Below are 15,596 nucleotides of genomic sequence, written 5' to 3'. Positions count from 1 at the left end.
AACCTTTCGCTGACCCATCATCAACCCAAATCCAGCAAAGAGGTAGCCATCACAAAGTTCGAAATCTTCGTCAACCTCATACAAAAAGTCGAAGGAAATTATCAGGATAGCAAAGCTGAGCGAGGCTTGAGTCAAAAAGCTATCTTCATCAACAAGACTAATGGAAGATCCCAAGGAGTTGAACATGTAATAGCAACCAAACGAGCCAATGGATCTACATATGGCATAAGTCTGTGTGTTGTTTAAACGTCTCTGAAGACGTAGCTGTGGGAGAGGAAACAGCAGAAGCGTACAAACGAGTAAAGTGACGACCGGTATCCAACGATTTTGAATCGAAAGAGAGGCTAAGAAGGTTGACCGGAGGAACAACAATATGGTGGCAATATATGAAATCACCGCAACGGTTCTCGCCTTTCCCCTTTTGTCATCATCTCCATCTCCCTCTTCAAGCTGACTCGACCCTTGAGATTTCAACAATTGACGGAAGTTTTTCAAGAAACAGAGTCCTGAACCGACGCAAACAACAACGAACTGGGGGATGGTCTTTTGCTCCGTCATCAAACCAAAACCGGCGAATAAGAAACCATCGCAAACACCAACAACTTGATCCACGTCGTAGATATAATCCATGGCAATGAGATAGAAGAGGAAGAACAGAGACGCGTTCATCAAGAACGTGTCACTCTCCATCTTGATAGAAGAGCCTAGCCAATTAAAGAAGTAGTAGCAAGCGAAAGAACCAACCGACTTACACAAAGCCCAGATGTGTATCCCATTGAAGCGGTTCTCAAGATTCAGCGGAGGGAGTGGGAAAAGTGGGACGAAGCAAACTGACAAGAAGGCGAGCGGAATCAGTTTCTTCTTCGACGTAAGAGAAATGTAATAGGATGAACAGTAGACGGACATCACGGTGGTGAAGTACGATACAACGGCAATGGTTCTTGGTGTGGGAAGATGCTTCTTCTTCCTGAAGAAGATGAATAGATCAGCGCCGTTGTAGACGAATTGATCGCAGGATTTACTTTCTGCAATCACATGACAAAGAAATGGATCAAAATTGGTTATGATGCTGTTTAGCTATGTAAGTGTAGTATGGATCATTATAGTGAAAAAACAGGTCATCGCAGGGTCTGATGCGGTTTATTTACCTTGATCGCAGGGTCAGTCATCAGGCAGTGCATCCCAGTTTTCAGACCCTGTTGAAACTCAATAGTTTGCACATATAACTCTCTTTAAACTCAATAGTTTTAGGAAATGTTTTAAAGTAAAGATCATACCTTACGCCAAACATAGAAGTGTAAGGAACTGAGCTTTCGGTGGGTAGGTTCTTCCAAGCGTATATTTAAGCTCTGGCTTTGATCTATGTAGCATCCACGATCAGTAGCCATGTCAACCACGGTTTTTTGTTTAATCTCCCATGCAGTTCTGTGTTAAAATTGTAAGAAAGTCAAATCCGAGATTCACTGCTGGACATGGTAGTGGGTGAAGAAAAGTATATAAAAAAAATGAATAAAGAACCTTTACCTGTAGATAGCTTTCAAGTCATCAGGTATCTCAGGGACATTACATATCGAACCATTCTCAATAATGACCTTCTCTTTCAGTGTTGGAGTCCAAAGACCCATTTCAGTCAAATCATGAAGAAGATGCTTATTTACAAGTATGAATTCCCCACTGAACAAACACAAGGAAATGCAATGAGTAAACCAGTGTGTGGGGGAATACTAGAAATAATTTAATCACATACCTCAATCCTCTGCGGCTGTAGATGTTTGATGCATATGGCTCGAAAGATTCATTGTTCCCGAGAATCTGACTGGTTGAAGCAGTTGGCATCAGTGATACTAAAAGAGAGTTCCTCACTCCATTCTTTGATATCATGTCCCTAAGAAAATCCCAGTCCCAGCGGTTTGATGGAGTCACATTCCACATGTCAGGTTGAAGAATCCCCTATAAGAATCATCGGATATAGTCAAGCACACGATCTACAATCCGAAATTACAAAGTTCACTCACAAGATATTTGATATAATTGCAGGATGAGATGCATACCTTGCTCATGGGACTTCCTTTGTATGTCTCATACGCATTATATCTTGCAGCAAGGTCTGAAGATGCATTGAGTGCATGGTAGTATATGGTTTCGAATATATCCATATTTAGTTGTTTGGCCTGAGTAACAACAAATCAAACTGCTCAGAACAGAGAGAAAACAAAAACTTTCCCCAAGGTTGGTCATTACACAAAGAAGTCTACCTGTAGAGAGTCAAATGGCATTCCAAGTAGGACAAATGCATCTGCAAGACCTTGTACACCAATACAAATAGGTCTATGACGCATGTTTGAAGTTTTTGCAGTCTCCACAGGATAGTTGGTTCTGTCTATTATCCTATCGAGATCATTAGTAACAGTAGCAGTTACCTGGCCACACAAAAGTTAAATAAAAAAAAGGTTCCAGATATATACATTTGTTGAGATTCAGATTTCTTGTCAAACAAGGCAAGTGTTTAGTATGCTATATCTGACCTCGGCTAGCTTGTCAAAATCAAAGTAACGACTCCTTGAGCGCAGACTGCCAGCAAGCATAGATGGATGAGACTCCAATGGGATGTCCTGTTGTGAGAAGAATATTGTTAAGAGCTATACTCTCGAGTGATGAAGAAAAAAATTAAATTTAGAGAACCGACAAACCAATTTCTAACTCACTTTCTCCCTAACAAATCTGGGCAAAGCAATCGACGCAATATTGCAAACAGCAGTTTCTGTTGGACTAGTGTACTCAATAACTCCAGTACATAAACTGGAGGAGTTTATGGTACCAAGATTTTGCTGATTGCTTTTTCTGTTGCATGAATCCTACAAAAGAGTATCAAATTCAACAGTAATCATGAACCAGTGGGTTATATTATATGACTAAAAAAAAGCTACAGAAATATGAATGTTACTTAACCTTGAAAAGCATGTATGGCATTCCTGTTTCTACCTGAGATGTCAAGATGTCAAAATAAAGGTCCAACGCCTCAAAAACCTTCTTGGCCTTTCCCTAATACAAGTTATGTTCGTTCAACTTACATTATAAGAGAAGCAGTATATATAGATGGGATGAAATAGCTAGGGACTCACCTCTCTTTCATACTTTGTGTAAAGTCTCTCAAAATCTAGGCCCCAGCAATCAGCCAATCCTGGAGCTTCATTAGGACAAAACAGTGACCACTTCCCATCACTCTTGACTCTCTCCATGAAAAGATCTGGAATCCAGAGAGCTCTAGCCATATGCTCCTCCACCTGCATTGCAAAATTTAAAACTTGAAAAAAATACACATCTCTATCTTGGTATGACTGTACTGTACCTTTCCGTGGTTCTTCTGGAGCTTTATAAACTCAAAGATGTCAGCATGCCATGGCTCCATGTATACAACAAAGGGTCCTTCACAATATATACATGAAAGAGATCATCATATATATACTAGACAAAAATGATATCGCCTAAGTAGCAAAGCTAAGATTTACCATTCCTCTTACCTCCTCCTTGAGCAACATCATCCAGAATTGGAACAATGCCATTTGTGACCCGAATGTTATGAACTGAAACACTAATACTGCCAGTAGATTTGCTTACAGCAGCACACTTTTGGAGTGTGGCCTCGATGCTATCATCTTTCATGCAGATAAGAAAGCTGCTACTTAACTGCCAATTCAATTTATTTTTCAATAAATAACCATGAGCAAATAAAACGTCTTAATTAATTTTATTTACTTGAGGCTTTGGAGTTCCTGCATGGATGAGAGTAGGAGACGCATGAGTGAACAATCTCTGAGACAGCAAATGGTAACTTTTTATTGCGGAATCAATATCTTCCATGTGGATGCCAACAGCAACCCTCATGAGCATGTGTTGAGGCCTTTCAACAACTTTCCCATTGACTTTCAAGAGATACAACCTCTCAAGCGTTTTAAACCCGAAGTAATCATAATCAAAATCACGGTCATATATGATTTCACTATCCAGACGAGCAGCGTTCTGAGAAAACAAAGAAACACATTATTCCTAGGAAATTTTACCATGTACATGACACCAATTAAGAAACATATATATAGCCTTTTTTCTTTAAAAAAACCTTACCTCCATAACTATCCTAGATACATGCTCATCTATTAGAGAAGCCTTGAGTCCAGATGTCTCATCGACACGGTGGTATATTTCTGCAACCCTGAAATTATAAACTCAAATAATGAATGATACACACACTCACGCAAAGCAAGAAACAAAAAAAAAACAATTCCAAGCTGAAGAGTAATCTCACGTCTCAGAAAATGAATTCTTAGTGTTCTTGTGAAGATTTGAGACAGCAATCCTAGCAGCAAGCTGAAAACATACAAAAATAAAAGGAATGCAAAAATCATATACTATTATTGGCAGAAAAAAAGGAAAAATTACTGACGTACGTAGGCATAATGAGGATGGTTGCAAGACATGGAAGCAGCCGCGTCAGCAGCCAATTCGTCGAGTTGAGTCGTGGTGATTCCATTGTAGAAACGAGCAGAGACTTTTTGAGCAACGAGGAGCGGGTTACAATGGTAACTGCTAAGCTTCTTAAGTCGCACTTTAATCTTCTCCAAGTCAAAAGTTTCCACCCATCCATCGCGCTTCACCACGTACATGTTACTCTTATTATTTAGCAGAGGATTCTGGAGATTAAAGACTTAAGTTTCCTTTGTTTTCCCCTAGGCTCAAGTCGACCTTATCTTTCTAAACAGACTCCTAGGGATATTTATAAGGAGGGATCTGAAATTAAAACCTATTTATCAGATTAAAATTACATAAAAATTAAATGAATCATTCTATAGTTATCTATCAAATAAAAATAGATAATTTGACGGCTTATTAAATAATTTTAATCATCACCAAAAAACTAAAAATAATACTATATATTTTAAAATACTATTATTCTTTGATTTTTTAACACCAAAAAGAAATTGAGTAAATTTGGAAAAAAAAATGCTTGTTTTTGAGTTTGCAACTTTGCATAATCGTTTACGATGCGATTCTTTTCTAGAAAAAGACTTGAATAGTTTGGAGTTTTGGAAAAATTATTTGACTTTATATAGGCATAATAATAGATATTAAAATATAAACTTAATAATATCTTTTAAAATTATTTTGTAAATTTCAATATAAATTATTTAACAAACTCTCATTATCTTCAAAGAATATATAATGATTAAATATCTTTTTAGGATTTTGTTCATTTATCCTCTACATTTTGAATTTAATTAGTTTTCGTTTAATAAATAAAATATAAAGCTTTTAAATTAAATCAGGACAAAATTTTCATTTTATATTTTTTCACAACTGTTTTATTTATGATATAAAGCCAAAATGTGACAAGCCAAAATTACAAACAAACTTAGAGACCAAAGCCAATATTACAAACAGACCAAATTAAGTAAGTCTAAATAAATAAACCAAACAGAAAAGCCCACAGGCCCAAATAATAAAACTCTTCCTTGAAGACTAAAGAGAAGCAGTGAATCACAAAACACGTGGCAAAGGAGAAACATGATAGATAGATGACACGTGAGAAGTCGAAGAAGCTGGAATCTCCGATCACCGGCAACGGAAAGTATCGTCGGAAAACTTCAAATCCGGCAAAATCGCCATGAACGAAAAAGTTTTCTTCCTCTCTGAAAGACGAAAGAGAGTGAAAACTTTTTCGTGAAAATTTTTTTTTTTCATTTTATATATATGAAAAAAAAATGTGTAATTTTCAAAATAAAACTCAAAAACAGGGTAGTTTTCACGAGTTCGTAATCTAAACACATANACCAGTGGGTTATATTATATGACTATAAGAAAAAGCTACAGAAATATGAATGTTACTTAACCTTGAAAAGCATGTATGGCATTCCTGTTTCTACCTGAGATGTCAAGATGTCAAAATAAAGGTCCAACGCCTCAAAAACCTTCTTGGCCTTTCCCTAATACAAGTTATGTTCGTTCAACTTACATTATAAGAGAAGCAGTTATATATACATGGGATGAAATAGCTAGGGACTCACCTCTCTTTCATACTTTGTGTAAAGTCTCTCAAAATCTAGGCCCCAGCAATCAGCCAATCCTGGAGCTTCATTAGGACAAAACAGTGACCACTTCCCATCACTCTTGACTCTCTCCATGAAAAGATCTGGAATCCAGAGAGCTCTAGCCATGTGCTCCTCCACCTGCATTGCAAAATTTAAAACTTGAAAAAAATACACATCTCTATCTTGGTATGACTGTACTGTACCTTTCCGTGGTTCTTCTGGAGCTTTATAAACTCAAAGATGTCAGCATGCCATGGCTCCATGTATACAACAAAGGGTCCTTCACAATATATACATGAAAGAGATCATCATATATATACTAGACAAAAATGATATCGCCTAAGTAGCAAAGCTAAGATTTACCATTCCTCTTACCTCCTCCTTGAGCAACATCATCCAGAATTGGAACAATGCCATTTGTGACCCGAATGTTATGAACTGAAACACTAATACTGCCAGTAGATTTGCTTACAGCAGCACACTTTTGGAGTGTGGCCTCGATGCTATCATCTTTCATGCAGATAAGAAAGCTGCTACTTAACTGCCAATTCAATTTATTTTTCAATAAATAACCATGAGCAAATAAAACGTCTTAATTAATTTTATTTACTTGAGGCTTTGGAGTTCCTGCATGGATGAGAGTAGGAGACGCATGAGTGAACAATCTCTGAGACAGCAAATGGTAACTTTTTATTGCGGAATCAATATCTTCCATGTGGATGCCAACAGCAACCCTCATGAGCATGTGTTGAGGCCTTTCAACAACTTTCCCATTGACTTTCAAGAGATACAACCTCTCAAGCGTTTTAAACCCGAAGTAATCATAATCAAAATCACGGTCATATATGATTTCACTATCCAGACGAGCAGCGTTCTGAGAAAACAAAGAAACACATTATTCCTAGGAAATTTTACCATGTACATGACACCAATTAAGAAACATATATATAGCCTTTTTTCTTTAAAAAAACCTTACCTCCATAACTATCCTAGATACATGCTCATCTATTAGAGAAGCCTTGAGTCCAGATGTCTCATCGACACGGTGGTATATTTCTGCAACCCTGAAATTATAAACTCAAATAATGAATGATACACACACTCACGCAAAGCAAGAAACAAAAAAAAAACAATTCCAAGCTGAAGAGTAATCTCACGTCTCAGAAAATGAATTCTTAGTGTTCTTGTGAAGATTTGAGACAGCAATCCTAGCAGCAAGCTGAAAACATACAAAAATAAAAGGAATGCAAAAATCATATACTATTATTGGCAGAAAAAAAGGAAAAATTACTGACGTACGTAGGCATAATGAGGATGGTTGCAAGACATGGAAGCAGCCGCGTCAGCAGCCAATTCGTCGAGTTGAGTCGTGGTGATTCCATTGTAGAAACGAGCAGAGACTTTTTGAGCAACGAGGAGCGGGTTACAATGGTAACTGCTAAGCTTCTTAAGTCGCACTTTAATCTTCTCCAAGTCAAAAGTTTCCACCCATCCATCGCGCTTCACCACGTACATGTTACTCTTATTATTTAGCAGAGGATTCTGGAGATTAAAGACTTAAGTTTCCTTTGTTTTCCCCTAGGCTCAAGTCGACCTTATCTTTCTAAACAGACTCCTAGGGATATATTTAAGGAGGGATCTGAAATTAAAACCTATTTATCAGATTAAAATTACATAAAAATTAAATGAATCATTCTATAGTTATCTATCAAATAAAAATAGATAATTTGACGGCTTATTAAATAATTTTAATCATCACCAAAAAACTAAAAATAATACTATATATTTTAAAATACTATTATTCTTTGATTTTTTAACACCAAAAAGAAATTGAGTAAATTTGGAAAAAAAAATGCTTGTTTTTGAGTTTGCAACTTTGCATAATCGTTTACGATGCGATTCTTTTCTAGAAAAAGACTTGAATAGTTTGGAGTTTTGGAAAAATTATTTGACTTTATATAGGCATAATAATAGATATTAAAATATAAACTTAATAATATCTTTTAAAATTATTTTGTAAATTTCAATATAAATTATTTAACAAACTCTCATTATCTTCAAAGAATATATAATGATTAAATATCTTTTTAGGATTTTGTTCATTTATCCTCTACATTTTGAATTTAATTAGTTTTCGTTTAATAAATAAAATATAAAGCTTTTAAATTAAATCAGGACAAAATTTTCATTTTATATTTTTTCACAACTGTTTTATTTATGATATAAAGCCAAAATGTGACAAGCCAAAATTACAAACAAACTTAGAGACCAAAGCCAATATTACAAACAGACCAAATTAAGTAAGTCTAAATAAATAAACCAAACAGAAAAGCCCACAGGCCCAAATAATAAAACTCTTCCTTGAAGACTAAAGAGAAGCAGTGAATCACAAAACACGTGGCAAAGGAGAAACATGATAGATAGATGACACGTGAGAAGTCGAAGAAGCTGGAATCTCCGATCACCGGCAACGGAAAGTATCGTCGGAAAACTTCAAATCCGGCAAAATCGCCATGAACGAAAAAGTTTTCTTCCTCTCTGAAAGACGAAAGAGAGTGAAAACTTTTTCGTGAAAATTTTTTTTTTTCATTTTATATATATGAAAAAAAAATGTGTAATTTTCAAAATAAAACTCAAAAACAGGGTAGTTTTCACGAGTTCGTAATCTAAACACATACACATTTCATTCACATCCAATTCAATTGCAAATGTGATTTTCACGAGTTCGTAATCTGAAGTAACACATTTAATTCCGTCAGCATGCCATGGTTCCATGTATACAACAAAGGGTCCTTCACAATATATACATGAGAAATATCATCATATACTAGACAAAAATGATATCGCCAAAGTAGCAAAGCTAAGATTTACCATTCCTCTTACCTCCTTCTTGAGCAACATCATCCAGTATTGGAACAACGCCATTTGTGAACCGAATGTTATGAACTGAAACACTAATACTGCCTTCAGATTTGCTTTTGGAGTGTGGCCTTGATGTTATCTATCTTTCATGCAGATAAGAAAGCTCCTAGTATAAGTAGTAATCAATATTCATCCAAACCCAACTTAATTTGAAAGAAAAAAAAAAAAACCAAATTATTTACACTTTAACTAAATCAAACATGAATAACCAAAGTAATAACAGTCAAATTAGATAAATAATGGTTTTTCTAGTAATCATTAATAGATAAGAGTTATTGTTGTCAACAATTTTAAAATTGAGAAGTAATGTCTTTGTATAAATTATCTTTTGTTTCAGACCTATATATACATTGCAATACAAGGAATATCTGAAAGCATTTTTTTTTTTTACTTGAAAATGACTACATAAATTATCTGCCAAACCGATAAAAATATTCATAATTTTTAAGCTGCCTGAAGTAATTTATCGTTACTCTCATTCTTCCTCGTTGATTTCGGAGTTGTCCTGATCACTTTCACCCTAAACGCCGCCTGATAAAACCAAACCGTATATATTAATTTTTTAAAAAATCAAAACCGGTTTGTGTAAAAACGATTCGGTTCAAACTAAACCGAGATCTGCCCGCCCCAGATGTCTCACCTTCTTATCTGAACCAAACTCGATGATATCAGACGTTCAAACCGCGCGGGAGAATTTGGTGTGGCTCTGTATCTTCTTCCTTCGTTACTAGAGATGAAGTCACACATTCAAACATTTTAATCAGAATTTTCACAAGTCTAAAGAGTTAGACAAAACCACATATGGAGAGAGACTTACTCGGTCACATAGGTTCCGTGTTCGCTTCGAAGATCCATCAAGAAGAAAGCTCCATCTTTGTAAATCACACGCGCATGCATTTTCGAAACCTAAACCAAAGATTTGACAGTAGTAACAAAATCATCATGTTCTTTGACTAATCTGAAGCAGCATCTCAACTCACACTTCTAAGATACAGAGTTTGTTAATACCTGAGACGAAGGGATCACAATATGCTTTCCAGGTAAATCTTGATCTGGTTCGCTTCTGCAATCACAAAGAGTTTTCAACGTTTCAAACTCTGCACTCTAAGCGATCATGTATTATATTATAAACTTGAGCAAGAGATTTAAAATGTGTAAGTTATTTGATACCCGATGATGCAAGGTTGATCCTCATCTTTGGTTAGACATAACGTTTCCGAAATACAACACTCATCGCCGTGTGGAATCAGATACCATCTGCAAAGAATTTAAGACTCAGGAGACCAAAGCAGTGTAGAGAGCAACACTTTTCAAGAGAGATGTAATAGAGTAACTTTTTGAGGGATTTGTGAAGACATACTCTCCCTTTATAGTACGTTCAAGAGCATCATCATCTTCAAACCATTCTCGAAGCCTGTCATCGGCCTTCAAAAACCAACATGTACCACTTTCATATTAGTCATTTACTGAATTTCGATTTGAGTAAAATAGAAGAAGAAGTTAACTTACTTTGTCAGTGAGTCTGCAACTAGGTGACCTTCCTTCTAGTTTTTCACTGCAAAAGCGTGTACAGGAGTTGGCTTTTACGGTCTGTTACTCAAATCTAAACATTTACAGGTCTTAAATTAAGTATTACAGAGAAAGAAATAACCTGTTGCCTCCAAGGACCCAGTTAAGCATCATTGGCATAGCAATATCAATGAAGAATCTCCCACCAACTCTCCCGGGATGTGGTACTCTAAATTTGGTCAAGAACTGCAAAAAAAAAAAGAGAATTGGAATCGAGTTGAAATGAACAAACAAGAGTGATTTCTTTGTGTAGCTATCAGTGAGAACTATCAATGTACTACTCACAGAGAGAGGACCAAGCCCAACACCTAAGTATGCTTTGTAAGTGGAAGCCATAATTGCAGCCATCCTCGCCATCCCATGTATAAGTGCGACTCTGAGCCTTCTAGATTCCTCATATCTAAGCCAGCGGCAAGAGCATGTTTAGTATTCACCAGAATCCCAAACTAAACAAAAATTGTGTTCTACTTCTAGTATTACCTTTTCAAAGAGGAAACAACATCCACAGGTGTCTTAGTTTCAACACTCTGCTTCCATGCTTCGTCAAGCTCCAATGCTAGTTGAAAACTATCCTCAATGGCCATGCATCCACCTTGACCCATGTTTGGCTGCATCGCATGGATAGAATCACCAAGCAGCGTAACACGCCCTTTACCCCAAGTAAAACTAGGATTCCTATCATAGATATCTCTTCTCAGAATCGCATCCTCCTCCGTTGCATGCAACAAGTCGAGTACATTGTCGCACCAACCATCAAATATTTCAAACAATCTCTTCTTCATACCTGAATACATCAAATAGAAAATAAGCTTATGTAAAACTGATAAACTTAAAATGCAAAATCCATAGAAACAATGCAGATATTTACCATTTGGAGCATCTGCACCACCAGCTGGTTCCTCGTGAAATGCATACCATTGCATTTTCCCACCACCAACATCCGAAGAAACAAAGTACTGTTTGTTTCCCAAGAAGACCCGGTAGCTTTAAGAGAGAATGAAACAGTCCCAATATCAGAAAAAAAAAGATTCATAATCAGTGAAGAGATGCATGAACTTTAGTCCGGCTACAACATACCCAACAGATTCGATATCAGCCGGTATAAAATCAGCAATCCCAGTGTAACAAGTGTAGCCTGAATAACTAGCTTCACTTCGACCAAACAGATTATTTCTCACCTAAAACAAAAACACAAAAGTCATTAATCTTTCAGTTCTATACACAACAACAAAAGCTATTTGTTTATATACTCTAATTCAGTTTAAAACTTACTTTAGACCAAATGCCATCTGCACCCACAAGCAGATCACCTTCATAGCGTTCACCATTCTCCAGCACAACAGTGACCTAAACCAACAAACCAATACAGCTACATTTGAAAATATCCTTCAAGTCAATAGTCTCTTTTTAAGTAAGAAACCAATGATCAACCTTATCACCAGAATCTTCAAAATCAACAACATTACTCTCGTTTTGAATCACATCTTCACCAACAGCACGTGCTAAGATCTGCTGCAGAGTCATTCTACTAATAACTCGAGTCACAGGAAGTCCCCTTGACGCCGCAGGAGTGAAAGTATCAAACTTTACATACCTAGTAATGAAATCAAAAGAGTTACTTTCACAAGTCCTAAGCAAACTAAACATCAAGTTACTAAATCCAAGCAGAGTAGAGTTGGATGGAGACTCACCAAGTACCAGAGATACCATCGACGAGACCGTTAATGCGATCACCGGTGATACAACCAGCTTCCATAACTTGTTCAGCAACATCAGTATCAATAGCTTCCAAAGCAGCCAAAGCGTTGCTTTGTATTTGAATCGGACCTCTGTATTGTCCTTCACCTCTAATAGCACTCAAATCTTTCTCAAACACCAACACATCGAACCCTTTCTTCTTCGCAGCTAAAGCAAACACCAAACCTCCGATTCCACCTCCAGCAACTAAAACCCTCGATTTCTTCTTTGTCTTCTCTGTCCCTGACTCTCGCTTCTCCTCAACTAACGCTGTCGCCGCCTTTACTCCGACCAAACCTCGACGGCTCCTAAACCCTCCTCCTCCTCCTCCTGCTGATGATTTCCCGGTGAAGGATGATAAATCTAAGTAAAACTGTTTAGAAACGGGACTAAACACATGTGTCCTCGTGAAATCAAGCTTTGATGGAGATGGATTGATTGAATAGCAAAACGGAGTTGAACCCATCTCGCAAATTTTACAACGATTGAGTTCTTGATATCAAAATCAAGACTTTATCTGTAATCAAGACTCAAACAAGAGAAGAAGAAGAAGAAGTGGTTTGAGGAAGAAGAAGAAGAATGAAGGAGAAGACAGGTGTCACAAGGACAACAACACACTTCATCTCTCAATGCCTACAAATATCGGTTCCGATGTTGACATGTCTTTACTCTCCGCCATTAGTATTTCATTGTAATTATTTATATTTAGAATTGTTTGGTATTTTGTCCCCAAACAAAAAAAAAATGTTTGGTAAAATATAATTTGGTATTTGAATAATTGAATGTGACGTGATAAGAGCTTGCGGTGGATTCTTTTCAGGATTGTGAATGGATAAATATGATATCATTTTTTTCTTCAATTTTTATTTTCTTATCCCCATTTTAAGCCACTAATTTCATATTGAATTTTTTTCTTTTGACGTGTCTCAGTTTTTTATCTTAAATATAATTATACTTTCTTTTTGTTGTCTTCAAAATATAATTATACTATGTCGACAAAAAAATATAATTTTGTTAATATCACACAATTTTATTTGACAAAGTAAATACACATGCTTTTTTAAAAAAAATATATAAGCCAAAATCAATGGACCAAAACTAACGGTTCGGTTAAAATAAACCAGGCCCATTAAAATGGGCTTAATTGCTAACGGAATTAATATTATTTGTCATCTGGTTTGTAACATAAAAAGCCCAAGGTAGCTCAATATACAATTTATACACACCCTTGTTTATGTAATGGATACATCTCTATGAATTTGGAAAACAGAAGGAGGGGTTAATAGAGTGGCATTCACATAATCTTGAGGTGTATGGTTTGAAACCCCAGGGACTATAATCCCCAAAACCCTACCACCTTTCAACAACCATCCTTCCCTAAACTCTGGTCCCTTCTCAGTCACAATAGTAAAGCTTCTTATAAGCTCCAATATAGCACCGTGCATGATCTTTATAATCCACCGCAACGAGAAAAAGTTTTCGTCTGAGTCTTCTCTCAAAACCTATGTTAGTCACAGAAAATAAATTGAATAGTTCTTGTAGTATAATTTTTGCAAATAGTAATTAATGAAATAAAAGATATATATACATACCGTTGCTTGATAGTGTCGGTCGTAGTAGATGCAAGTGCCGAAGTGTTTGAACATCAAATCCTTATCATCGTAAGGCAATCTTGGAACAATGTCGTTATGATAAACAAATCTATAATATTTTACGTCGTATTCTTCTAATTTCTTCTCCATAAATTCACCAAACTTGGAATCTCCAACCCTAGGTTGTCCAAAAGTATAAACTCCTTGGATCCTCTCCAACAACTCGGTCTCGTCGTGAATCACAAGCACAGCCGTGAACAGGATCGCCAAGGCTCCTCCTAAGCTATGACCGGTCAGAACGAACTTTGTGTTTTCGTTTTGAGCCATCAGAGTTTTCAAAGAATCTCTGATTGAGTAGTAAGCTAAAGGGGATAATCGATTAGGGTTTGAGATAGGTTCCTTTGGCCAACTGCAATTGTTTTGTAGCCCTAGAGCTTTCATGAAACCACCATGGATCCTCCCAATGTTTGGGAGCTCATACCATGTAATGTCGAAATCTGAACACCAATCTTCGGAATTAAACGGTTCTGTGCCTCTAAATGCAACCACCACCGTCGTTTCTTGACCGTTGGATGGTGTTGCTGTTTTATCTGTAGACATTATAAGGGCTTGTGTTGTTTCCTTTTCTTGATACTCTGTATTAATTAAAAAAATAATCATTATAAACTTGATTAAATTGAATAAGATTTATGTAAGTGTAACACAATGCATATATACCGTTCCAATAGTCAACGAGACCTAAATAAGTCATATTCCAATGATTCTCGACGACATATTTGATACGGGCTGAGTTTTCATAGGCAATTTTTGAAGCCATAATGGACAATGCAGCATAGTATCTGTCTCCATCTTCGCGATTCATCGTCTTGTCTAAACTTATTCTCGTGTCTAAATGTCCAATAAATGACTGATAATTCTCCGATGTCGGTTTTGGCAACACCACTTGTCCTGCATATATCCACAAAATCAGTATATGATTATATGATTTATAAGAGAGGAATAACTAAGGAAAATCGTCAAGACCTCGGAGGAAGAAACCGGAGAAAGAGTTAGCGGAGAGGAAGTTTAAAGAGAATTCAAAGGCGGAGCCAAGGAGTGCTAACACCTCGGAGAAGAATCGGAGAAGCTTGAGAAGGACGAGAGAGACGAAGATAAGCCATCGACGTCGGAAACTTGGTTCTTTGGTTTCTGAGCTATCTACTAACCTTGGCTTTTCAATATTGCAGGAGAATAACAGACGAAAAAGTTCCCATGGTCGTAGCTCTTCCGGTCGGAGGATCAGATATCCTCTCGCAAACTCTTCTTCGTCATCGCCGTTGTTGTTGTTGATCATATTGTAATAATGTAAATGCAATTAATTATGTAAGTACAATTTTATAAATATATGCGAGAGGATTAGAATGGACCGTATCGTAGATTTGGAATACTTGGAGTTATGGGAAAACGAGATTTGGATTTTGTGTTTTTGTAAAAAGGTGATCTATAGATTTGGTTTTGGAATATATGAACGTTACACGTGGGGTTAATGATCGTAGTTAATGAAAAAAAGGAAACTTTCCCAATTATCTTAAAAAAAAAAAAAATCATTAACGGTAACCATGTGTAATACAAACAGTGCGTAGAAAAGGCGAGCCGGCGAATCTAGTATGCGGTGTGCCTACATATGGGCTGTGAATATAATAAAGATATGTGG

The 15,596-nt window shown here is 36.5% G+C and overlaps 3 protein-coding genes and 1 pseudogene across 3 annotated transcripts; all 4 read right to left on the bottom strand.

Annotated features, from left to right (window-relative positions):
* Positions 906 to 4,718, bottom strand: LOC104757567 (ribonucleoside-diphosphate reductase large subunit-like). The gene is made up of 17 exons (XM_010480319.1): positions 4,446 to 4,718; positions 4,304 to 4,365; positions 4,123 to 4,210; positions 3,757 to 4,020; positions 3,522 to 3,687; positions 3,350 to 3,426; positions 3,123 to 3,284; positions 2,950 to 3,042; positions 2,706 to 2,855; positions 2,526 to 2,612; positions 2,256 to 2,420; positions 2,052 to 2,171; positions 1,748 to 1,950; positions 1,525 to 1,674; positions 1,278 to 1,425; positions 1,149 to 1,196; positions 906 to 1,025 (listed from the first exon to the last, which is right to left on the bottom strand). Exons 1-17 carry the CDS (start codon positions 4,659 to 4,661, stop codon positions 906 to 908), a joined length of 2,319 nt encoding a protein of 772 aa, XP_010478621.1. The 5' UTR covers positions 4,662 to 4,718.
* On the bottom strand, positions 5,877 to 7,655 carry LOC104757556 (ribonucleoside-diphosphate reductase large subunit-like). Its single transcript, XM_010480311.1, has 8 exons — positions 7,383 to 7,655; positions 7,241 to 7,302; positions 7,060 to 7,147; positions 6,694 to 6,957; positions 6,459 to 6,624; positions 6,287 to 6,363; positions 6,060 to 6,221; positions 5,877 to 5,978 (listed from the first exon to the last, which is right to left on the bottom strand). Exons 1-8 carry the CDS (start codon positions 7,596 to 7,598, stop codon positions 5,877 to 5,879), a joined length of 1,137 nt encoding a protein of 378 aa, XP_010478613.1. The 5' UTR covers positions 7,599 to 7,655.
* On the bottom strand, positions 9,302 to 12,916 carry LOC104745103 (annotated as a pseudogene).
* On the bottom strand, positions 13,454 to 15,236 carry LOC104757548. The gene is made up of 4 exons (XM_010480301.2): positions 14,927 to 15,236; positions 14,621 to 14,851; positions 13,904 to 14,538; positions 13,454 to 13,813 (listed from the first exon to the last, which is right to left on the bottom strand). Exons 1-4 carry the CDS (start codon positions 15,234 to 15,236, stop codon positions 13,544 to 13,546), a joined length of 1,446 nt encoding a protein of 481 aa, XP_010478603.1. The 3' UTR covers positions 13,454 to 13,543.

The sequence above is a fragment of the Camelina sativa genome, chromosome 2 (assembly GCF_000633955.1).
Source record: "Camelina sativa cultivar DH55 chromosome 2, Cs, whole genome shotgun sequence".
Taxonomy (NCBI): Eukaryota; Viridiplantae; Streptophyta; class Magnoliopsida; order Brassicales; family Brassicaceae; genus Camelina; species Camelina sativa.
This window is presented reverse-complemented; position numbering and strand designations above follow the sequence as displayed.

What these genes read in the sequence shown, in the direction of transcription:
- LOC104757567 (XM_010480319.1), bottom strand. Translation starts at nt 4,661, where the DNA reads ATGTACGTGGTGAAGCGCGATGGATGGGTGGAAACTTTTGACTTGGAG. An exon ending in CAGGAACTCCAAAGCCTCAA is followed by an intron (nt 3,688 to 3,756) that starts GTAAATAAAATT and finishes TTGAATTGGCAG; the next exon opens with TTAAGTAGCAGCTTTCTTAT. An exon ending in TCCAGAAGAACCACGGAAAG is followed by an intron (nt 3,285 to 3,349) that starts GTACAGTACAGT and finishes TTTGCAATGCAG; the next exon opens with GTGGAGGAGCATATGGCTAG.
- LOC104757556 (XM_010480311.1), bottom strand. Translation starts at nt 7,598, where the DNA reads ATGTACGTGGTGAAGCGCGATGGATGGGTGGAAACTTTTGACTTGGAG. An exon ending in ACCATCCTCATTATGCCTAC is followed by an intron (nt 7,303 to 7,382) that starts GTACGTCAGTAA and finishes GTATGTTTTCAG; the next exon opens with CTTGCTGCTAGGATTGCTGT. An exon ending in TATCTAGGATAGTTATGGAG is followed by an intron (nt 6,958 to 7,059) that starts GTAAGGTTTTTT and finishes TTGTTTTCTCAG; the next exon opens with AACGCTGCTCGTCTGGATAG.
- LOC104757548 (XM_010480301.2), bottom strand. Translation starts at nt 15,236, where the DNA reads ATGATCAACAACAACAACGGCGATGACGAAGAAGAGTTTGCGAGAGGA. An exon ending in CTCCGGTTTCTTCCTCCGAG is followed by an intron (nt 14,852 to 14,926) that starts GTCTTGACGATT and finishes GGATATATGCAG; the next exon opens with GACAAGTGGTGTTGCCAAAA. An exon ending in TCTCGTTGACTATTGGAACG is followed by an intron (nt 14,539 to 14,620) that starts GTATATATGCAT and finishes TAATTAATACAG; the next exon opens with AGTATCAAGAAAAGGAAACA.